Raw genomic sequence first — 24,438 nt, 5'->3', positions numbered from 1 at the left:
CCCAAGATAAAAATGTCACAACTGCAGCAACGTCATATGCTGTGGTTCTTTGGTCTTGAAGCTGATGTTGGACCATCGATTGACATTCTCCCTTAGCACCTTTCATAGTGTTCTTCAAAGCTTTGAGAGCTTGCCTTCAGGGAAAGTGATAGCAAAGAATTTTAAGTTTTGAAACATGTTCACTGGTACAGAGATCTGAGGGGGCATGTCAACTCCATGGATCTGCAAGTCCCTCTGTGCACCAGCTTAAGAGCTGCTGTGGGAGAGCTGATGATACCCACAGGCTTTGGGGCTTGTTCTTATGTTAAAAGAAATCAGGAGTCCTTTTGCATGGGAGGTAGAGGATCATCAGATGTTATTCAGGGAAATTAAATATTCATATTTATGTAGATCATGCTGATTGTGGTGTAGGGCAGGTAGGGAAGAAAACTGAGCACAGAGGCTAGAGACCCCTAGAGGAGCAATGGTTAGATACTTAGAAAGACACCACAAGCTGACGGAAGGAAAATTAAGAATGATTCTTAGGCCAGAAGAATATCAAGATCTGTTTGTGTTGTTTGTATTTCTAACAACAAAAAAAGCATTTAAAGTGTAAATTTGTATTTGAATATCTTTTACAGGTACATAAGTCTAGAGTTTTAATTCTATAGCACAATGAAGAATTTGAGGCTTATCAGAGCACACCAGAAGTCATGGGACTACATGAGCTCACCCAAGGAAACCAGGAAATAAAAGGGCGGAAAGCAGGATCCCAGATTATTGAAAGGACAGTGAGCATAGAGCCTGCATTTACTGTTCAGTAAGTCTTTGTTCAAGGAAATAAACATCCCACTTGGTCCTGAGAAATGCAGAAAGGGTGGGGGGCTAAACGGGGAACCAAGGAAGAAAGATGCTCCAGATTTCCTTCATTGTCCATGTATCACAGTGACAGACCCAAATCAGCCTTGCTCAATGTCAGGAGATATAATTTGGGGCAACTTCGCTCAGAATCAAGATTGCAAAGGAGATAAGTAAGAGCAAAGGGAGGTGAAGACTGAGTCAAGGAAACAGATCAATAAACAGAAAGAAGCAGTCCCTCAAACAGTGCGACCAGCATACCAGGCAGGATCTTGAAAAGCAAGCACATGAAGAAAAAGGCAAATAGGTGGTGGGCTGTGAGAGAGAAGGACTGAAACTATTGTGCTGGACATGCAAAGCAGAGGTCGCTCTTGGCCTGACTGCATCCTTTCCTGTGGAGTGGAAAGAGGAGAAAGTATAAGAGCAGTGAGCTCAGGAGAGAGTCTGGGAGAAAGCCAAAAGAAGCCAGGGCATCCAAGGAAAAGCACCAGGCAGAGACGGAGGGAGTGAAGAAAACAAGAGAGAGAAAACGAAGAAAGCAGAATAGGTGTGGGGCTCTGCCCAGAAGGCAGGAGAGAAACAGGCAGAGCTCCGGAGAGGGAGAGATGAACAGGGCTCCGTTTCTGTTTGTTTTGTTTAATAGATAAGAGAGGGGAAGTTTTAAGGCTTTGAGGAAGTTTAATGCATAAAAATAGAATGATGTTTCAGGAAAGAAGTGACCATAACAGCCTCGAAGCAACTTAGGAGGAAAAGGACTTGGCACTCAGAGAGGGGTAGTTGCCAGCTTATCCCCTGAAGCAGCAGGAAAGGCAGAACGTGTGGGTCCACATGTAGGAAGGGTCATAGATCTGGTGGAATTTAACTTAGCAGATAAGAAATAAAAAAGAATAAATATCTTCTCAAAAACCAAGAAACAAAAACAGCTAATTTAATTTCTATCTAAAACATGTCAAATGTTGGCTTAAATGGGATGCAGTATCATTACTTAAAAATAGCACTATTATTTTTACAGAGTGGTTCCATTCTGTTGGTAAGTGCAAGGACAAAATGCTGTAAAAATGCGAACATTAGAAAGTGGCTGTTTTTTACACATCCAATAATATGAAAGTATTTACATTGGAATCTGGGTGAGGAAACACAATTGGAAGATTTCTACTGTCGCTTGACTGACCTGGCATTGCAGGAAGTCATTGCAGCAATATTTACTTTAGGAATGTGTATCAAATCAAGCAAGATCAGAGGGATATATTTCCACACGAAACAAACAAAAAATAAGTGGCTTAATAGCTGCACTCTCCATAGTGGTGTGTTTTCACAAATCACATTTAAATAATTACAGCCTATACTACATTATTTTAAGGTTTTATCAATGAACACATGAATCAATAAATAAACCTAGGAGAAATATCGAGGACCTTTCTGGACTGTTCATATAAGCATTCAAGCATTACCTGGTCAAATAGTAAATCAGAAAACTAATTTTATAAATTCACAACCTTTAGCTTTTGGGGAAAACCATGTAAGAGTTAAATTGATCTGCATAAAGGCACATTTTTATCAAATCCTAGGAAGCACTAAGTATTTACAAGGCTGTAATATAGCTTAAACAATGTTGAGTTTTATGTCTAGCAAGGTAAATTCTAATATTTAAATATAGCACTTTGCACTTGGAAATACTCATGAAATATTTATTAGTTTGCTTTAAATATTATAGTTATCCTACCATTATGAAGTAATAAATTCCTAATAAAATTAACTATCAAGGGGCTGGAGAGATGGCTCAGAGGCTAAGAGCACTGGCTGTTCTTACAGAAGACCCAGGTTCAGATCCCAGCACCCACATGGCAGTTAACAACCATCAGTAACTCCAGTTCCAGAGGATCCAACGCTGTCTTCTGTCCTCCACAGGCACTGCATGACACAGGTACACTTATACACATGCAGGCATAACACTCATGCACATAATATAAAAATAAATAAATGAAAAACATCAGTTAAAATGGATTGAAAAATAGTTAATGTAATATTGGGTAGGAATACTACTGTAACTATATATGAACAAATTCTAAGCACGAGATCAGATATTTTACTGTTTATTTTAGGTTTTTTTTTTCTATTTTGGTAGAAAATAGATTTTTTTATTTATTCTAGTAAATGCAGAAATATAAGAAGAAATCTCTAGGACTCTAAAAGCTGATCTTCTAGCTTACATAAGAACTGGATTAATTTATACCCCTTTACTCCAAACAAAAATGCCTTAAATGCTAATTGCGATGAAGAAACAAACAAACAAGAAATAATCTTTCTGGCAGGAGGGAGATGGCTCAGTGGATAAAGACACTTGCCACCAAGCCTGACAGCCTGAGTTTAATCCCCAGAACCCACATAATGGATAGAAAGAACCAACTCCCAAAGCTGTCATTTGACCTCCATACATGTGCTTCAGCACAAGCACACACACACACACACACACACACACACACACACACACACAAATAAATGTTAAAAAGAGAAGTAATCTTGAACCTTAGGCATAAAAAGTAACTGCTTCTTTTTACCAAGTAATACAGTATTATAAGCCTCAAGTACTTTTTAAATTATTTTAAGTAAAATTGGGTCCTATTTTAAACTGCAAAGCACAGTTATTTGAGTTATAATCTTACTTTGGGTGCTTGAGTATAAGTAAAATGATAATTCATAAATTAATAATTATTACTACTAATTATTCTTCCCTGCTAGGTTTTTGAACAAAATGGAGCCTTTAGGTTCACTGCATCCACTGCTCTCAATTTAAAATCCCATGCTGGCGAGTCCATACTACTTTGAAACCCCACATTGATAGTTCAAAGGCATTTCAAAAGTTATTCACACTGTTAATTTGTTGAGCTCTAAAAGTCTGTTTTTATTCGTTTTAATTGTAATCATTTCACATGATGCCAAAATATGCAAAAATTACACAGGAATCCATGTGCAAATTGTATATCCATCTTTACTCTCTTTCTTTTACTAGACCAACTACTACTTGGGCTTCTTGCTCTCCAAGGAAATATAATTTCACAGAACATACCATGCATGTTGGGTACTGGAAAGTGATGTTTTCTTCTAGGCAGACATAGTTGAATTGGTAATTTTTTAGTCTTTAGAAAAAAGTGCATATTTGGCTTTTCAGTCCCCTATATGTATACTTTGGGTTAGTGTGACAGTCCTTTTCATTTTTATATCATGAGTAAAATTGCCATTTTTACTTGTTTTTTTGATTCTACTGGAATTGTACTTAGTGCAGAAGCACTGATTAGAATAAAATACAGATGGCATATGAGAATAGCTTCATTTGCAAGTAACAAAAGGCCCAACTCATGGTAGCTTAAACAACCAGATATTTATTGACACAATTAACTAGAAAAAAAACCAGGGCAGGCCCTAGGGTTATTTTATCCTGTAGCCCTGGCCCATTTCCCTTCTTCCACTGGAAGCTTCATCTTTGGGGCAATAGAGCAAAACAGCTGCAGTGGACTCCCAGTACAAGAAGAGCACTACTCCAAGAATCTCTCTCATGATGGTGAGTCTTTCTCAGACCCTCCTTGAAGACCCCTTCTCATATTAATTGAACCACATACCACATAGCATCTTCTGCACAGGTCACTGGCTTTTGGGGATAGCTTGACCCGAGAGACACCAGAGCCAAGCCTGTAGAAGTCAGGTACCCCTAAGACCGAAGCAATGTGTGAGAGAGTAGAGGGTGTCTGTGTTGGGTTTGGGTTTGTTAGAAGGAAGCAGGGGGCAACTAGGAACGTGCTTCGATCAGTGCCCGCCACAGGCAAGGATGAGGACCTGAGTTCAGACCCTATGTACAAGCAAAATTCCTACTTTAAAGTTGACTGACTTTGTATTTTTGTAACATGGTTTTATTCTTAACTGATAAATAAAGATTACATTTTAGTAGGTACAACACTATGCTTTGAAATATAAACACTGTAGAGTGACTAAGTCAAGCTAGTTAACATTTATGATTTTATTTTCTCTTAAGTAGTTCATGAAAACAGCAATAAAAATGATGTTATTTATTTAGAATATAAATTCAGCTTAGTAGCTTAGACCATCCCAGCTTTGACAATATGTAACAACAAAACAAGGGCAAGTGATGTTTTTACTCAGATAATATGGGCTTTGATCCATTAATAACTGCATCGGAAAAGTACCCAGAATGCTAAGCTGAACTAGATGATATTGGCAATATTTGTCTAACATTTTACCAATAAATTTGTAGTTTCATATGAGGACATTTTACAAAAGCTGTTGCTCGTGGCATTGCAGACTCCAGCAGCATTAGCCTAAAGATCAAGGAACAGCATGTGAGGGTTTTTTTTTGTTGTTGTTGTTGTTGTTGCTTTTTGTTTGTTTGTTTTTTTCGTCTTTTTGAGACAGGGTCTCCCTGTAGCCCCAGCTGGCCTGGAACTCACTATGTAGACCAGGCTGGCCTTGAACTCACAGAGATCCGACTGCCTCTGCCTCCTGAGTGCTGGGATTAAACGCGTGCGCCACCACGCCGGGCTACAGGTGAATTTTTAAAGCACATTAGTCATTCTTCCACCAAATCCCTAAGAACATGTTAGATACAACTATTTACGTGCTCAGACCCATTGCCGGCCTATTCTGTGATCCCAGGAGGATGAGCTGTGTGATTGGTCTGGTCATATGGCACTTAGTTGAGCTACAAAAGCAGAAGATCAGAGAGCCAGAGGACAGGCGAGCGAGGAGTGTTTGCTTACCCTCCTCCTACTGCACTGGGTCATCCGGAGATCCGCCTCCCCTTCAGCAAGCAACAGTCCTTGTAAGACAGTCTCCAAATAACCTTCAGAGTTCACAGCCTGTCCCTGTCCCTGCTCCTTCCCGTCTGCTGCTGCTGTTCCCAGGCTCCGTGCAATCTCTTACTTTGGGTTTCTTTAAAACGATCCTCCCGTCACTTTTATAAACAGTATTTCTTTGGTTTGAGCTCATCCTCTTATTTCCTTCAGAAATTCCCAATGAAACAGTTAAAAAAATCACCAAGCCGGGTTCTCCAAATAGTAACTCTGATCTTAAACTGCATTTCACTTTGTGGATAGCGTTTTCCAAGCTCTCCTGAAGTCAGCTGGGGGAGATAGAGTTGTGAATGCATTCCTGGCTTAGACCTGGTGGGTCTGCATAACAGTGAACCACCTTCCTGAGGCTTCAGTCCTCAGCCTCCGAGGCCCCGACCTGATACCTAGATGTAGTGTTTTAGAGGCCCTGCTGTCTTGTCCCAATTTCTTATCTGCATCAACTATGAGAGATTAAAACTAGTAATTGTTTTGTGAAGCCACCAAATCGGGGATAATTTTGAATTGTGCAGCACCAGGAGCTTGTCCTTTCTAGTATGTATCATGAAGGACCTCTTTCTCCATCATCTCTGAGGACCGAGAGAAGAGGAGGTACCAGCATTCACCGAAACTAATCTCACACAGACCACGCTCCGATTTTCTTTTTTCCTGTCTTTTTTATTGAGGTTTTAAAATTTCATACATTTCCCACTGAAATACAGACCCCCTCCCCCATCCATGCCTCCAACTCTCCTGTTTCTAAGTCACTCCTGAAGATATTTCTAAGCATAAATGATGGTAGAAATGACAGATTCTGTAGCTGAAATATGTGCTTCGACACTATCTAAGTCCTGGGGTTTATTTGTAATTTCTATATGCCCTTTTTCTTATCTAGATAATAATTCATGTCTAATGAGTTATTAGGAGGATTAAATAAGTTCTTATTTGTAAAGGTTTTAGAAGAATGCCCGGAATATAGAAAAATGTGACAAAACTGTTAATTGAAATAATGTAGGATTCACGCAATGTACCAGAAAACAACCACTTTCCTCACAAGCAAATCAAAATAATTGGCAGGACTTGCTGAATCTGGAAGGCTTTATAGAATGCCTTAAAAAGCATTTCACTAGGCTTTTCCTTAGAATTACATTTTAGGTGATATACTTATTATATATAGATAAAGATAGAAACATACTGTTTTTTCTAGGATGACTTTCTACAGTGAAATTTGAAATCCATCCATACACTCCAGCTTTTTTCCCACTTACTAATTCATCTTGAGAAAAGTCTAAGAGAGCTGCAATTCTAGCCAGGAGACCTGCAGGAATCATAGCACACTGGTCTGGGTAATTCAGGGAAGTTCCACCACCTCAACATCGCTGTGCTAAGGACAAGCTTTCTATCACATGAACCTTGGAAAGCCATACCCAAACCATAGTAGGAAATATTTTGCAAAGCTGAACAATATTAAAAGCCAATAACAAAGGGTAACTGAGGTAGCTATAGCAAGAAGCCATTTCCTTCCGTGGCCTAGACGAAAAGAGTAGCTATCTGGAGAGGGAAGCCCTAGAGAAATTTTGGCAGAAATGTATAACCCAAGAAGACGGCCCAGCCCTGAAGTTGCCAAGTGTTTAGCTATTTACTGCTGCAAAAACAATCCCAAAAACTTACCAATATAAAACAATAGTTTTGTACTATATTCATGTCTAGCATGGCATACCAAGAATGGATGGCTCTGTTTGCAATACCTGTAGCCCAAATAACAATCCACTATCAGGCAGAGCTGGATGGGATCATATATCTTAAGCCTGGGTTCTGGTTCTGCTCTCAGCTGGGGTTGGAGTGTCATGGAAGTAGTTGTCTTCATTCATGCTAGAACAGTTTGGAGATGGGCAGGATGGTTGGCATGTCTGTCTCACTGCACTTTCTGTTTCCTCCAGCTCCTTCCAGAAGGACATTCCTAGGGTAGTGAGACTTCTTATGTGGCAGCCCAGAGCCAGGATGTGAATAAACCAGCCACTTATAAACCCTGGAAAAGAGAGTGCATAGTAAACTTCACGAACTTTGATGTTTCTGTGGTCAGGAAGCTGGGCTTGATCGACAGTGGCTGGAAAGGTTCCACTGAGAAACAGGTTCCATAGTCAGAGGGTTCTGCCAGAGGCACTAAAATATAGTGGGAGGAAAACTGACAGCAGCAGACTTGCAGTTCAGAGTCACTCTTCTTATAACGTAAAGAGTGGATGCGTGAGTTTATGAACTTAAGACAAGTAGTAGACATGGAATGGAGAGACGGGTGGATTTAGAAGCACGATGCAAGGTCCATCTTCGGGAAAGAGAGAAAATGACCTAAATAAATGAGTCACACCAACGAGGAGGGCTGACTGCAAGTGACAGATCAGAAGTGATTTCTGAATGATGTGGTGAATTTGAGTAGAAAGAGAAAAGGAATTTGGTAGGAAAAAAAATTGAGGTCTTCATGCTGTGCACTCTTGAGTACTACTGTACATCTATTACGTCACTTATAGTCATGGCATGCCTATGTGGGTTTTGTTATTCCTGTAACAGATAAGGCCTTGAGCATCAAGTAAATTGCCTGAGGTCATACAACTAGAAAATGGAAGGACAGTGAAAATTTCCAATTTAAAGGACAAGTCCCAATACTTTACAACTATATATTTTTTTAATTTCACACACACAAAAACACATTTACCTGATGATTAGGCCACAGATGGGATGAGTTTTAGCACTTAAATTATAGAAAACAAAAAATACTCTCAGCGTAAAATGAACCACAATCTTATCATTGCTGCACAGATGCAAGATTCCTGCAGATTCTGAAAGCACTCTAAAAGGAGTTGGTTCTGTCTAGATTTCCTCCTGGATAAAGCCTTCCATCTTAGAGGGAAGCACATTAAGACACAGCATGTTCTAGAGGGAAAGAAAACATTCTGCCTGTCAAGAAGGTGGTTAAGCTCAGGAAATAAACTCAAAGACTTCAGGAAGTTGGTGAAACTGACCAGTTTCTCAGTAGGCCTTCCTTTTCCCAGACATCTATAAGCATCAAGGACCACTGGGAGTCATTCAGACAAACAGGACTGCCTGGAGGAGGCTCAGACCAGCTAAGCCACCTGAACGAGACACTCTCCGACCTGTCAAGCTGCCTGTAGATTGTGCAGTAAACTCCAGGTTTCCATCTTTCCTGACCCATCACCCATGTAGCAGGAAAGACCTGCCTGTAGCAGGAAAGACCAGGCAGAACACTGGGAGTGCACAGGAAGCAGGTATTTCATTTAGGCTGCAGCCTAGTCCAACAGACTCAAGCTTCAAAATCTAGACGCCCAAAGGGTCTTAGGCACTGGGTTACAGGGAGAAAGAAACTTACATAGTGACTGGCTATCAGTAAAGTCTTAAAACCAGACAAATTATTGTAAATTTAGAAAAGAAAAATGATTTAAAAAAATCCCATCTGAAAGTCATTCAGAACTCTCCTTCTGAAGAAAATAGAAAGAGAAAACATCTATAAAGAAGGACAAAATCATAGGCCAGCATGGGGTAACTGCCAGTGTTTCCAACCACAAAGCCTGTCAGCAAACATCCTGCTGACAAATTGGTATAGAAACATGAAGAGAGAGAAGACAAGGGTTAAAATCCTTGTTTTTCTTACTATTCCAGCAGGCTGTACATCAGGCTTTTGGTAAGACAGCAGTCTTTGACTCGTTTCTGCTGTAAATACCCCTCATTCATAGTCCAGTACAAACTAGTAATCTCACTGGTTCACCACGTTGAACTTGATGGTATCCTTACTTTGGTCTACTATTGGTTCTCTACATGGAGCCTGTAGATGTCTGCTCACATCTCTCCAGGAATAGTGTCACACAGCACTTGACCAAAATGTTTTTGGCAATGACAACACAGTTGAAAAATATAATGGCCTGTGAAGCAATCATTTCAGAGAAAAAATCAGTTGCATTGACAATTCCAGTTTTAAAACATTATTGAGTTTTTTCCAGTTTCACAGGTAACTTTTTAGCCATAATATCAAAATAATCATGCAGATTGTGAGAACCAGAGGTGGTGGATGACTACAAGGATGTAGTGTTTTCCAGACAGCAGGGCAGTTACTCATGAGTTCACAGCAATTGTGACAGCATGCTCAAGACCTGTACAAGCTCAAGTCAGACAAACTCCCAACACAGAGTGTGGGGGGGGTGTTCGTAAGAGCCTAACCCTGCTGAGGAGCTATTGGCAACTGATAGCTGCTGAGAGAGGGAGAGTCAGTTTTCTTTAAGGGTGTGACACAGGGTAGGCTGACTCAGCTTCAGGGGATGTGCCCATACTGAAGAGCATTTGGGGAACACAAATTAGACTCAATGGATAATAGTAGTAGTAGTAGTAGTAGTAGTAGTAGTAGTAGTAGTAGCAATAATAGAGGACATGAAATAAGACAGGGGTGTATTAAAGGGGGGGTGCAGATACGGGAAGGAGTCTGAATATGATCAAAATAATCATATGAAATTCTCAAAAATTCAGTTAAAAATAGGGATCACATAGGCCTTACCATCATGCTGCGAGAGCTAGTGAAGAGTAAATTAGTGCACTTCAGTGATTTCATAACCAAGAAAAACTAAATGAACGTGAAGGAACTGGGTCAATTCTGTGGATGCAGCTCCTTCTTCCTATTCATTTGTTGGTCGTTTTTGGAGGAGCTGTCGTTTAAAGCCAAAAAAACATAGCTGAGAACTATCTTGGAACTTCCAGACTGGAATGACTGAAATGATTCCCTTCCACTATGTTACCAAGTTTCCTATAAGACAAGGATAAGAAAACTCTACTACTGTGACTGTATCCACAAAGGATGAACTTTTGAGGGGCTGGAGACAAGGCTCGGTGGTTAAGAGCATTGACTGCCCCTGTAGAGGACCCGATTTCAGTTCCCAGTACGTACATGGTGGTTAACAACTGTTCATAACTCCAGTTCCAGGGGATCCAATGCCCCTTCTGGCCACCAGGGACAATGCATGCACATGGGGCAATTACATACATGTGGGCAAAACACTCATACACATAAAAATAAATAAATAATAAACTTTTGGCTTAGTCCTGATCTACATGTAGCCTTTGGTTTATTTTAAAGAATAAAGTGTTTTCAACATTTGTCAAAGCTGATTGAACATTTCTACACAAGTTATAGTGGATCTGATTTTCAGGTTTAGCTTTTCATTGGTTCTACTAATGTTTAAAATGTTGGTTTCTTTATAAAAAGAGTCTATTCATAGAAATGTAACCAAAGGTACCTTCTAGGTCTTTTCTATCTCTAGCATGATAATGAAATTGAACTTTTCCTTTCACATTTAGGAGACAGTGGCTCCATAATCCTGTGTATGAATCCCATCCATTTGAGGTTTTTGCAATGAGACTTTGAACAACAACTAAAAAAATCTGGCCTATAATTTACAAAGGAAAGACAAGTGATTCACTAGACTATACATTAAAGAGCACTAAACTTTTAGTTGGAGATGTTCTTTGAAAACCACACATCTTTATGCTTTATTTTAGAGTTTATTTTAAATGACCTACATTTAAACTGGTTTTTAGTTAAGTGTGTCGTACCTTGACCCACTTGACTTAGAAGTGTTTCACTCTTTCTGTTACTTTCTAAGCTAATTAATCATTCTTATTAGTGTAAGATATTTTCTTTAGAGAATAGGATCTCTTTCATAGAAAAGTGAATGGGAGGAATATATTTGTTCTATCTATGCGTGTTTCATGGTAATGTTTTTATGAAGAGCCAATATTATTTAATAATAAAAAGATAATTCCTCTGTTTAGCATTCTCTCCATCTGCAGGTGAAAGGGCAACCCAACCCTCCATGAGTGCCTTGGGTTGATCTGCCTCTTAGACAAGACTTCAAAGCCTATCAACAGATGGTTGTCTACAATGTCCATTAATGTCTCTAGGGAAAAATTCCACAGTTGTTTTTCATCACAAGTCCATCTGTGTTACATCTGTTTGTCAGGAAAATATGTCTAATATCTGTCCAAAGTCCCTCCTGTGTTAATGTAAGTTTATTTCCTCTGCATCTGACTGTTGTTGATACAAAGGGCAGCTGCTTGCTCTCTTCTGTATGAGGACTTTCCACATGGGCCTTTGTATACCAAGTTGAAATCTTCCCTGCTCCAAAAGACTCGGATAGAAAAATTCCGTGTTTGACTTGGAAATGGGAATTCTGTTTACCTCCTGCATCACTGCTCTATAATCAATAATAATAATAATAATAAAATCAATAATAATATTGTTGTGTTATTGTTGCTGTTGTCATTTAAATTGAAAATCAGGGTCTGCTTTAAATTCACACTAGGCTACATTTAAAACATAGGGCAAATATTGGGCCATCTATGAAATATGTGCCCCAGCACTATCAACAGAAAAATGTACTTTTGAATGAGCCTAGTACTGTTACATGGGAAGGTTGTAGGTTGTCTTAATATGTATAGTAAAATCAGTAAGACCTCTAAAAGAAACTAACCTTCTTCAAAGATTAATTGCTGACAATTTACATGCAGTACATGAAGGCACTGGTCAAGGTACTCTAAGTCCCTTGTTTCATTTTAAATTGAGCTATTTCCCCAGCATATATGTTGTGTGTATGTGTCACGGTGTCTTTTCAAGCTGTGCTCTTCTGGCTCTTCAGAGGGTCATCATGATGCCCCATCCACATAATCTCCTCTTCTGTGTGAAGGCAGGACCCTGACTTGCCTCCAAAAATAGAATACAGCAAAGGTGATAGACCTTGGGTAGTCAGGTACACATGACTGTTGGAGCGTGTCTTAGGGAATGATCGTGCTCCTCCTGCTGGATTGTCCTATGCTTTTGTTGAGGTAGCAGATATATTGGGGAACTCCATGTGGTCAGGAACCACCTGTAGTTTCAGAACCTCAGAGCAGCCTCTAGCAAAGAGCCTATAAGGGTCTCCAGCCAGCATCCAGCAATGAAAAGAGGCCTTCAGTTCTCCAACCATATGCAACTGAACTCTTTGAAGAGCCGGAGTGTTTGGAAGTGTCTCCTTCCAGGGTGAGCCTCAGCTGAGACCACAGCTCTGGCTGATGCCTAAGAGACTGCTGTGGGACAGAGGCCCCTGAACAGAGACTCTGACCAAGCCTGCCTGGACTGTCCTTCACAGAAACTGGGAGAAGTTGCTCTAAATGGTAAGATTGTTACACAGTAATAACTAACACACTCTCTCTTTTTCTTTCTTGTCCTTGAAACTTTTGAAGTGCATAGGCCCATTATGTTGAACAACAAAAGATACTTCCAACATGTTAGATATTCACATTACACTCACCTTTTCTCTTTTGTGGCAGAGATAATGTAAAAAAGGCAGTGTGCACTTCTTAGTGCATTCTACTTAAAGGCATATGCATCGGGGGAAGAAGGCAAAAGGGTTGTGAGTTCTAGGCTAGCCTATGCAACATAGTAAGCTTTGGGATAGCCTTGGCTAGATAGCAAACCCTGTCTCAAAAATAAATAAATAAATAAATAAATAAATAAATAGATGCATACTTCTTTTAAAACTCTTGAGGGAAAAGATTTCAATCAAATTTTTAAATTTGGTAACGATAAGAAATATCAGCAAATACTTTCACTTTAACAAAATATAGTATGTAAATTTTTAATCAGTATTTCCATTTGGGCTTTATTACCACTATTTTTTATTTAAATTTTTACTTTTTGAGAAATTTTAGTGAGTCTAGAATTTTTAGTGAATCTAGAATTTCTTAAAATATATTTTGATCATATTCAGACCCTCTCCCATATCTCTCCCACCCTTTACCCCCAGCCCACCCCTGGTTTCACGTTATTGTCTGTTCTTTTCTTTTTTAATTTTTCTAGATTTTATTTTCATTCATTTATTTGTTTTTAATTTGGAAGTTTTCAAATTTTTTAAATAAGCGTTTTGCAACATACATATAGGCAAATATGTAAGTGTCCATGTGTGCAATGCCTGTGGAGCCTGGAAGAGGGTGTCAGATTCCCTGAAACTGGAGTTACCAGCAGTTGTTAGCTGTCATGTGGGTGCTGGGAACCAAATTTGAAAGCAGAAGAGTTTATCAGTGATAGGGAATATGTGGATAGGAAGGCAGGAAAGGTGGAAGAGAGTGGATGTGATCAGAGCACATGTTTCACAGTAAGCACATGTGAAAATGTCAAGGTGAATTGACTGTAAAATCAATACACAATAATAATTATAATAAAAGTTTTGCCACGCTGGGCATGGTGATGTATGCTTTTAATCCTGCACTTGGAAGGCAGAGGCAGGTGGATCTCTATGATTATTTTGATATATCACAGTGAAAGATTTATCGTCCTCTTTTTTTTTTTTTTTTTTTTTTAAAAAAAAAAAAAAAAAAAAAAAAAAAAAAAAGTTTTGCTTAAGTTTTTAAAAGGTATATACTTTTGTCCCATTATAAGATTATAAGTCAAATTAAACCAATACCTTGGTTAGGTTTATAGCTACAAGATCTACCCATTGTAAAGCAATTACTTTCAAATGGGTAACTAATAACTTGTGACAAGATACTTTAGGACTACAGAAATATCCCATTTACCATCAAACATTCGCCTATTAGTTTAAGAGCCATTAGTTCTCTAAGCTTCATAATGCTGTCTCAAATTTATTAGTTGGCATTCTACTATAAGGGACAGCCCCATTTATTTATTTATGTCAGTGTAGAATCACTTTCTTATTTTAGTCAGCACTTGACGGCTTCTTACTACATAACAACTTGTTACTATTAAATATTTTGAGATTCAAAAATTGTTCCTGATTTGCCCAGCAGGAGTTCCCTGCAGAATATGTCCTCTTCCTTCCAGTTGGCTCTCATCATTTCTTACGGCTTTCTTACTTTCTGACAAAATAAGATTTTCCAAGTACGTATTACTTTACCCACAACCTAAATCTTGTCTCTAAAGATTGCTGGTTTATGGGGGCTGGTATGACAGCTCAGTGGTTAAGAAAATTTGCCATTAGTTCTCAGGTTTGGTTCCCCAGCACCAATATGGCAGCTCACAACTGTCTGTAATTCCAGTTCCAGAGGATATGCTGTCCTCTTCTGGTCTCCATGGGCACCAGGCACACATGTAGTGCACTTATATTCATGCAGGCAAACATTCATACACATAAAATAAATACATCCTTTAAAAAAAAAGAGAGATTACTGATTTCTTTTAGTAGAGAATGGTATTTAGAAACCAAATCAAATAAGAATTCCAATTATTATTTGTCGTGCTTTTCAATGCCAGAGATAGACTAAACACACAGATAACTTCAATAATAAACACTTAAAATATTTACACTAAAAACTGCAGTAGAATTCTGAGGAAAAAAAATTAAAGCCCTGAATAAAGAGGCAGGAGGGATGGCTCAGTGGTTAAGGTCACTTGCTGCACAATCATGAGGACCAGAATTCAGATCCTAGCACCTATATAATAAGCTGGGTGTCTTGAACAGTGTCTGTAACTCTAGCTCCAAGGGATCGGAGTGCCTCTTCTGGCCTCTGTGTGTACACAGGCACACATACCTATACATATGTGGGCATACACAGAGATGATAAATAGATGATAGATGATAGATAGATGATAGATCATAGAGAAAGAAGATAGATTAGATACATAGATAGATGATAGATAGATAGATAGATAGATAGATAGATAGATAGATGATAGATAGATAGTAAATTCAATAGATGATAGGTAGACAGCACAATCTTTTAAAAATACTGGCATTAATGGATAGGTATACTATATTCATGGATTGTGGCACTCAGTATTATTAAGATCGATTATTAAGCTTCTGCTTAACTTCTTCCAGGGCTGCAGTAAATTTATTGTCTGGAACTATGGTCTCATCTAGATCTTGACTGGGGAAATAGGGTCATCACTCAGACTACTCACAAAGCTCAATTTCTTGTGGTTCTGAAATTTAAAGATTTATTTTTTTGTTGGTTGTAGCTGTTGTAAGCTATCAGCTGTAAGTTGTTATGTGACTTTTCCTTCTATGATACTTTTTAATAAAAAATTTAAAAATGTAACATCAACTTTTATCTCAACATCACAATGTACCTTCTAGTATCCTCCCCTCCTTTGCCAATGCTACATATGTGTAAATACTACTCATTTTTCTCAAGCCTCAAACAAACCATAAGTACTTTTGGACTCTTAACCCATACACCTACAAAAAGTAAGCCCACTGTATTGGTTCCTTTTTGTTGCTGGGATAAAACATCACAACCAAGGCAATTTATAGAAGGAGGGGTTCATTTGGCTTGTGGTTCCAGAGGATAAGATTCCATCGTGGCAGGGAGGCATAAAGGTAGGTGTGGCCAGAGCAGGAGAGAGCTCATATTGTCAAGCATGGGCAGGAGAGAGAGAGAGAGAGAGAGAGAGAGAGAGAGAGAGAGAGAGGAGATTGGAAGCGAGGCAAGGTTATGAACTCTCAAAGCCCGCCCCCATGGTATGCTTCCTCCAGAAAGGCCACACCTTCTAAATCAACCAAAAAACGTGACCAACTGTGTCCACCCATTCAAATACTTGGAGTCTATGAGAGGCATTCTCATTGAAACCATCATATCTACTAACTATATTTCAATATTTCTGGGATAAAATTTAAACAGAAATTTCACCTATATATAATTTGATCAGTTTTGGAAACAGCATATATTCAAATAACTGATGCTATTTGGAAGGTTCAGGGCACTGTCACCCAAAAAGGCCCTATCATGCCTGTTCTCAGTCAACATCCATACTAGAGAAAGCTGCATTCATGAGTTATTTCCATTATAGGTTTGCTCTGCTCATTCTACAACTTTATGCAAACAGAATCCCTCATTATGTATTATTTTATATGCACAGCATACTGGCTATGATCGTCATCCATGTTCCTCAATGTCAGTAGTTTATTTCTTTTTATTGTTGAGTCATACTTAATTTAATCAATATGTTCCTATTTATTTTTCTGTTCTTAAGACATTTTGGATTTGGAATTTAGTTATTAGTGATAATCTAATATGATAGTTGATATTGCCAACTTGATAGAATCAAGGAGACAGGCCTCTGGCCATGCCTGTGCAGGGCTATCTGCATTAGGTTAGCCTCTGGCCATGCCTGTGCAGGACTGTCTTGATTATGTTGTGGTGGGAAGACCCACTCTCAGAATGAGTATCTCTGTTCCCTGGGCTCAGGTCCCAGACTGTATAAAAAGGAGAAATCTAGCTGAGCATAAGCATTCAATGAGTATCGATCCTTCTTTGTTTGAGGAAGAGACTTGGCTGGCTGCTTCAAGCTCATGATAACTGGGAGCCAAAAGTAAACCCTTTCTCCATTAAGTTGTTTTTGTCAGGGTATTTTATCACAACATCAGGAATACACCTAGAATATTTTTGAACATTTTTGTACAAACTATTTTGGATATAAAATTTAATTATCTTTTGGGTAAATATATAAGTAAATCAACAGAGGGGCAAGCATGTGTCTGTTTAACCTTACAACAGAATGTAAAGCCTGCTTCCAAGGTGGTTGCCGTCGCTGCTCAGCCATACCAACGCTCTGACTGGGGCTCTTCAGTAACACACTTGTCATTCACTGCCAGTCTTTCCAGTTTGCACCAGCCTGCACTGCAGTAGCGACAGCTCACTGTCCCTAGGTCAGCTGAACTCCTGTGACAACTCACGTTGCTGGAACCACCACATGTGCTTCGTAGTCATTTATGTCTTATTCCGTAAAGCGGTTGCTTAAGTCTGTTGCCAGTTTTCCCTGTATTATTTGTCTGCCTTTGCTTTTCAGTTGTGAGGGTTCTTTATAAATTTTAGATTTAAATTTTTGCCAGAGAGAATTTTTGCAAGTGATTTCTTCAACTCTATGGATCGTTTCTTAATGGTTTCTGGGGAGAAAAAAAAAAGAGATTTTAATGAAATCTAGATAGTATTGTGTCTGTATAGTTAATGATTCGTTATCTAAAAGATCACTGCTAGCTTCAAGTTATGATTTTTTCTTTTTAATTTTTTAGTTTTATTATTTTTATTTTATCTGTATGAGTGTATTGCCTGCATGTATGTAAATGCACCTGTGTTATGTTATGCCTTGGTGGCCAAAAGAGGCGCCAGATCCCCTGGAATTGGAGTTAGGATGGTTGTTACCCACCATGTGGGCGCTGGGAACCAAACCCGGGTCCTCTGGAAGATGGGCCAGTGCTCTTAACCCCTGAGCCATTCATCCAGCCCCAATGAAATGTCATATATGCCTTCTTTAGGAAACTGTATTTGGTTGCTTTAGTCTGTGTTTTAGTCTTAATTAACAAACTAATGGCTTTTCTATCCAAATGTTCCAGTTTCCTTCTGTCACTGTGATGAAACACTGCTGATAATGAAGCAACCGAAGAATGGTTTACTTCAGCCGACAGATTACCATCCATTGAGAAAAAGCCAGGGCTGGAGTTCAAGCAGGACTATGGCGGTGGGAACTAAAGCAGAGAACACGGAGGACCACTGCTTGCTGGCTTGCCCAGCTCCTTTTCTTATGCAGCCCAGGCTATCTGCCCAGGGAGGGCAACACCTACAATGGCCGGGCCCTTCTACATCAATTACCAATCAAGGAAATGCCTCACAGACATGGCTATGATCCAGTCCGATGGAGAAAATTCATCAACTGAGGTTCCTTCTTCCCAGGTGACTCTAGTTTTTGCCAAGGTGAAAACCTAACCAGTACACAGGGAATCTGTGGAGACTCAGCTGATTGTACAAGTTTTCTTACTTCCTATCTCACCCTCACCTCTGCCCCCAATGCCACACTCAGCCGTGCTAGGGAGAAAACCCACTGTCTGCCCCTTACTAGGCTAGCACTCTACATACCTCCCCAACTTGAAAAACTTATTCCTAAAGTCTATCTATATCCTGTGTGTTTCTTGATAATGACGTCTTTGTAGTAGATCCTGAAGTTAGAATGCATACACTCTCCAGTTTTCTTATTCTTCTGAAAATTGTTTCTTCCATTCTGTGTCTGATGCATTTCTATATAAAATGTGATTTTCACTTTCCGTAAATGCACCTGCTGAAATCATGGTGGAGACTGTGCTGATTAATTTAGAGTGAACTGCTGTTACAATAATATAGTTCCCTAACCAATGAACACAACGTATCTCATCATTTAAAGTTTTTTTAACCTTAATTTCTCCCAACAATGCTTTATTAGTTTTAGTGCATATGTACTTATACATACAATTTTAGCTATCTATAAATTTATTCCTAAATATGTTTTACACTATTGCAAATGGTATTATTTTCTGATTGTTCCTTGATAACCATATTATTTTGTTAGAGTTGCCATAGCGAAGTATCACAGACTGAGTGGCTTAAATATCAGAAATGTGTCTTCTCACAGCTCTGGAGACTGCATGTCCAAGATCGAGAAGCCAGAAGATTGGTTTCCTATGAGTTCTTTCTCCTTTACTTGCAAATAAGGATTCTCCTGCTTCCTCTTCACACAGCTGTCCCTCGGTGCAGAGCTGTTCTAGGGTGGTGTGGGGTGTACCTCATTTCTTCTTCTTACAAAAATCCTTCCAGTCAGATGGACCTAGGCCCATCCACATGACCTCATTTAACCTTAATTACTTCTCTAAAGGTCACATTGTCAAACATAGTCAAAACCGGAGGAACTGGAGGTTAGGATTGCAGCATACATATTTGGGGTGGATAGCTATGACAGTAGCCAACAGAAGTACAGTCACTATTCCTCAGCCTTGTAAATTGCCTCTTAAAGTTTACAGTTGCTTTACATGTTCTCAGGGAATTCTTATAGTTCAGGTCTACAAAGAGACAGCTTTCCCCCCCTTAATTGCTATTCTTTATTTCTTTTTTATTGATTGATTCATATCACTGGCTAGAGCTCCATTACTGGATTAAAAATGGTAAGGATGGATGCTTTTTCTGGTCTTAGAGGGAGTATTGTTTTGTTTGGTTATTTATGTCTCACAGATGTTTTTTATCAAGTTGAAAATTATTTTTCCCTTCTGCATTTGATGAAAATTTTTGTTTTCAATGTATAGTGAGTTTGTCAAATGTTCTTTTTCTTATCAACTGAGATGATCATTTGTTTATCTTTTCTAATTTGGTGAACTGTAGTAAGTGCCTTTTGAATGCTGTCAACAATATATACTTAGATAAATCATATCTAGTCATTGGATATTATCCCATTAATTTTATCTATATTACTATATTAAATTTGCTAATATCTCATTAAGGATTTCATATCTACATTTGAGGGATGTTGTTTTCTTTAATATCTGTGACATGTGATAGTATCATGGTTTTTCTGGATTAATGACAGTGTTTGTATAATATTATAATATTGGTACTTCATTACTTTTTCCTTAAGTGTTTTATAAATTCATCAGTGGTGTGACAGTTTCCCTATAGGAAGACTATTAAATGAAATAGAAATATTTTAAAATTCTATTTTAATGAAGTTCCTAATTTCATCTTGTGTCCATTTTGGTGAGCCACCCCCAAGGAGTTCACCTATTTTCTCTAAATTATTGACTGCACTGGTATCAAGTTATATAGTGTGCTTTATCACATCTCATATATTATAGGTTTGTAACACAGAAACACAAGACTGTTTTTAGTACTGAAAAGAGGACAAGGTGGGGACACAATCATGACTCCGAAGTTATGTCCCTTTTTATTTTGTTTTCATTTTGTTTTTTAGTTGTATGATGAGAACTTTTAACAGAAGAGGAAGCTAAACACTAAGCAATGAACAAACTTACAAGCCACATATTAACAGTATGGATGTCAAACCCCACACCTGTGTGTTTGAGGATTCATCCTCTCAGCTTTGCGTTCTTAGAAGGCAGCGAAACCTTTAACAGGTGAGGCCTGGTGAGAGGCTTTAGGTCATCAGGAGTGAGCTGTTGAAGAGGACAGGACGCCCACATAACCATCCCCCTCACTCTTCTTAGCACCTGTCATTGGGTGAACGGGTTCTCCTGTCATGGTTATGTTCGATGCTGCCACATGCACAAAACAATTGTCTGATAGCATGAAAAGTATGCACCCATATAAACACTTCCTCTTCCCATTTATTACAGGAACAGAAAGCTGACTGATACAGCATGCCGGAGGTAGAGTTTGAGTCTAACTGAATGGAAATACAGTACATGGAGAATCTTCATGCTCTTATTGCAGTTCTGTTTGCTATAAATAGCATTGACAGCATTTTAAAGTTATTTTCTGGTAACATTTTTAATTTACTTATTCTTCACCTCATTCCAAAGCCAAATTTTGAGATAGGTAGAGCCATGTATCCCAACAAGTTGAAGGACAAACAGCTGAGAAAACTAGGGAGGAGGGTGAGAACAAAAGAGCTAGAAAACAAGGGACTAGTAAAGCAAGTTCAAAATATGCTGTTTTCTTTAAAAGTTCTATCCGTTTTATTTATGTAAATGAGTATCTTCCCTGCTTGTACCAGGTGCACCACACACATGCCTGCTGTTTGTACATTCCAGAAGAGGGTGTTGGATCTCCTGGAACTGGAGTTACAGATAGTTGTGAGCCTCCATGTGGGTGCTGGAAGCCGAACCCAGGGCCTCTGCAAAGTCAGTCAGTGCTCTTAACCACCGAGCTATCTGCTCCAGCCCCCAAGTATGCTTACTTTTAAGTATGTACTTTAAAGTTATAAGAAGAAATATTATCTGAACCTCCCTGAGACTTTTTGAAACAGTTCTTTTTCTCAGTCCCTTAGTATACATTTCTTGGGTAACAAACAGGCCTTACAGTAACCCCTTCCCACTACTTGAGTCATTTGGGATTGGATTCACCGATGGGAGAATCCTGGATTGTTTCTCTTGCAGCAATTTTTCAGATAATTTAACCTTTAAAGTTTAGGAAAGAAAACAGACATTTGAGTATTGTCCATTCTTTTTGTCTTTTATGCTGTTATAACAAAATACCACAGACTTGGCCATTTAACAGCAACAGAAATGTCTCTCTTAATTGTGGAACCTGGGAAGTCCAAGATCAAGGTGCCGATAGACTTGATGTCTTCCTCCTTGCATCCTCCACAGATAGCAACGCCACGTCCTTCCGTGATGGAAGGGATGTAAGTAGCAAACCTGCCCCTTCAAGGCCATTTATAAGGTACTAATCCATTCATGAGGATCTAATCACCTAAAGATCCCATCTTAACACTGATGTGCTGGAATTTTCTTTCTTTCTTTGTGTGTCTGTGCATGTGAGTGCTGACTGGCAACAGCCAGAGGCATCAGATAACCCTGGAGCTGGAATACAGGTAGTTGTGAGACCCACCACCACCTCCTATCACCCGCATGCTGGGAGCATATCTCTGCAAAACCAGGAAGCCTCTTAACCACTAAGTTATTGTTCCAGCTGCAGAATTAAGTGTCTACACGAAACTTTGGAGGTAAGCATAAACATTCAAAGCCCCAAATTTTATCTTTAGCCCGATGAGTTCAGTTTTAAATTAATTGACTTCCTGTTAGGAGGAATGTAGCGATATGGGAAGGAGATGTGCACAACAGACTCCTCAAAGCAGAGACAGTCTCTATCCCCTGAGCAAATATAATTACTATTACAGTATCATATTAAAAGAGAACTGTCATTTTTAAGTCTAACATAATCTATCATACATTACTTCACTATGACTTCGCTTGCTTTATGTTGGTACGTTACTTGTGTACAACAGTAAAGTTTCAGAGATACAGAAGTTACAAATGCAGGAAAATAAACCACTGCATCAGGGCCCCAGAAGAAATTTCTAAAAGCTCCCATATTATCAATTTAACTATGTGTTTCTATGAGGTGAGTAATGCCTTACATTTTTGCCATATGTATTTTGAAGGAGTTTAAGTGTGTCAGTTAAACCACTGCTAGAATATCATTGCTAACGGTGTCATTCACACATTGGGCAATATACAGCTCCAGATATAATTGTGCTAAAAAAAAAATAGGTCATTGCAAAATGCCATATTAAACTGCTAATTTGTGATAGGGACACTAGGATAAGGACAAAGACAAAGAAACCAATGTAATAGGAGTTAAGGACAGAGAAACAGAGTAGGAAGGCTGAGGTCTTTTTAGTGGATACTACTTGGGGGTGTTTGATTTGAGTGAAAACAAATTGACTTTAAGTTGGGCAAACTGGGTGTTCTCAGTTGTACCTGGTTAGTTAATGCTAGTGTTTTTAAATTATACACACGTACTCTTGTTTTCTAACTTCACACACAAGTACAGGCGACTTCTTTTGTCTAGCACCCCCCTCCCCCGCAAATATCTTGCAATTACACAAAGAGGGCCTTTGATATTATGGTTCAACGCATTTAATTTACAGCTGTTGCCATTAAACCCTGGTGTGTGAGGGGATGGAGAGATGGCTCAGCAGTTAAGAGCACTGCCCGCTCTTGCAGCAAGGGACAGGAGTTTGGTTCCCCGATACAGATGGCACAGATGGCAGCTCAAACCGTCCAAAATTCCACTTTCAGGGGGTCCAACGCCCTCTTCTGGTCTCCAGGGCATCGCATGACACAGGAGTACGTCTATCCATGCAGCAGCAAAACTCAGAGTTAAAAAACAAAGGCACGACTGTGGTTTCGTGGGAAGTTGCACATCCTAGCTGACACGTTTTTGTTTTACTGATAGAAAGCTCCATTCCCCGAGATGAACCGGCCAGCGACCTGTTCTTCGGGAGGCAGGTGGGTCCGGGCTCCTCCCCACAAGCCTTGCTATGGAGAACCAGTACGGCAGGGAAAAGCGCCCAGGTTAGCCCGCTCACTTTCCGGTGCAACTTCCCCTTCTCCTCGCCCTCTGGACTCCGGGTGGTACCCACCCACCGTCACATCTGCCGCACTCGTGCAGCTGGTCGGGCACACAGCGCACCCCAGAGGCCGCCTGGCGCCCTCCCAGCCGCGACCGCTTCCCTTCCGGAGAGCTCGGCACGCAGCGCCCGGCCCCGCGGACCCCAGGAGGGACGCCGGCCGCCGGGAGCCCGGGGACCCGAGGGGCGCAGGGGAGGTGTGCGCAGAGCCCCGCTCCGCCGAGGGACAGACGGACAGCGCGTGGGAAGCGGCACCCGCGCCGCAGACACGCGCGGCCCTGGACATGGAGCGCTCGGCGCGGCTGCCGCGGGACCGGGACTCGGTGGAAGCGTGGCTGGACGATCACCCGGACTTCACCTTCTCTTACTTCGTTAAAAAAGCCACCAGGTAAGAGGAGGCGCAAGGCAGGCAGGTGCGGTGGGGACGCGGAGCGCGACCTGGGGCTTCCTGCCCCGCCTCCAGCTGAACTGAGCCCCAACCCCCAGCCGACATCCAGCGCCCCTTCCCCGGCCTCGGCTGGGAGGCAGAGCGGGCCCCAGCACCCTGGCGTCCTCGACTCCCGGGAGCACAGTCGGAACCTCGGGCGTCGAATCAGCCGCAACTTGCTGAGAAGTTCACTACGAAGCCGTAGCGGGACGCCGGCCCCGCGCGCTCTCCCTGCAGACCCCTCACCCCTGACCCCTCCGTTCCGGGCCGGGGACGGGGAGTGGCGGGCGGCCCGCACACAAAGGGCGCAGGGCGGCGGCGGAGCGGACCCGGGCCGGGGGCCAAGCCAGGCGGCCGCGCGGAACGGGACGGGGCACCGTCCTGCAGGAGGCGGCGGCTTCGTGGGCAGTCGGGTCGCGCGCGGGCTGGAGGCCGGAGGCGATGAGAGGGTGGAG

General features: G+C 40.4%; 1 protein-coding gene across 1 annotated transcript in view; it reads left to right on the top strand.

Moving 5' to 3' along the window:
• The first annotated feature begins 23,143 nt into the window (after positions 1 to 23,143).
• Pde5a (phosphodiesterase 5A) overlaps positions 23,144 to 24,438 on the top strand; it is a 143,318-nt gene continuing 142,023 nt past the window's right edge. Inside the window, 1 exon segment of the mRNA XM_008846048.3 lies at positions 23,144 to 23,944. Coding sequence (XP_008844270.2) covers positions 23,400 to 23,944 — 545 coding nt within the window. The 5' untranslated portion in view covers positions 23,144 to 23,399.

The sequence above is a fragment of the Nannospalax galili genome, unplaced genomic scaffold (genome assembly GCF_000622305.1).
Source record: "Nannospalax galili isolate Female #2095 unplaced genomic scaffold, S.galili_v1.0 scaffold142, whole genome shotgun sequence".
NCBI lineage: Eukaryota > Metazoa > Chordata > Mammalia > Rodentia > Spalacidae > Nannospalax > Nannospalax galili.
This window is presented reverse-complemented; position numbering and strand designations above follow the sequence as displayed.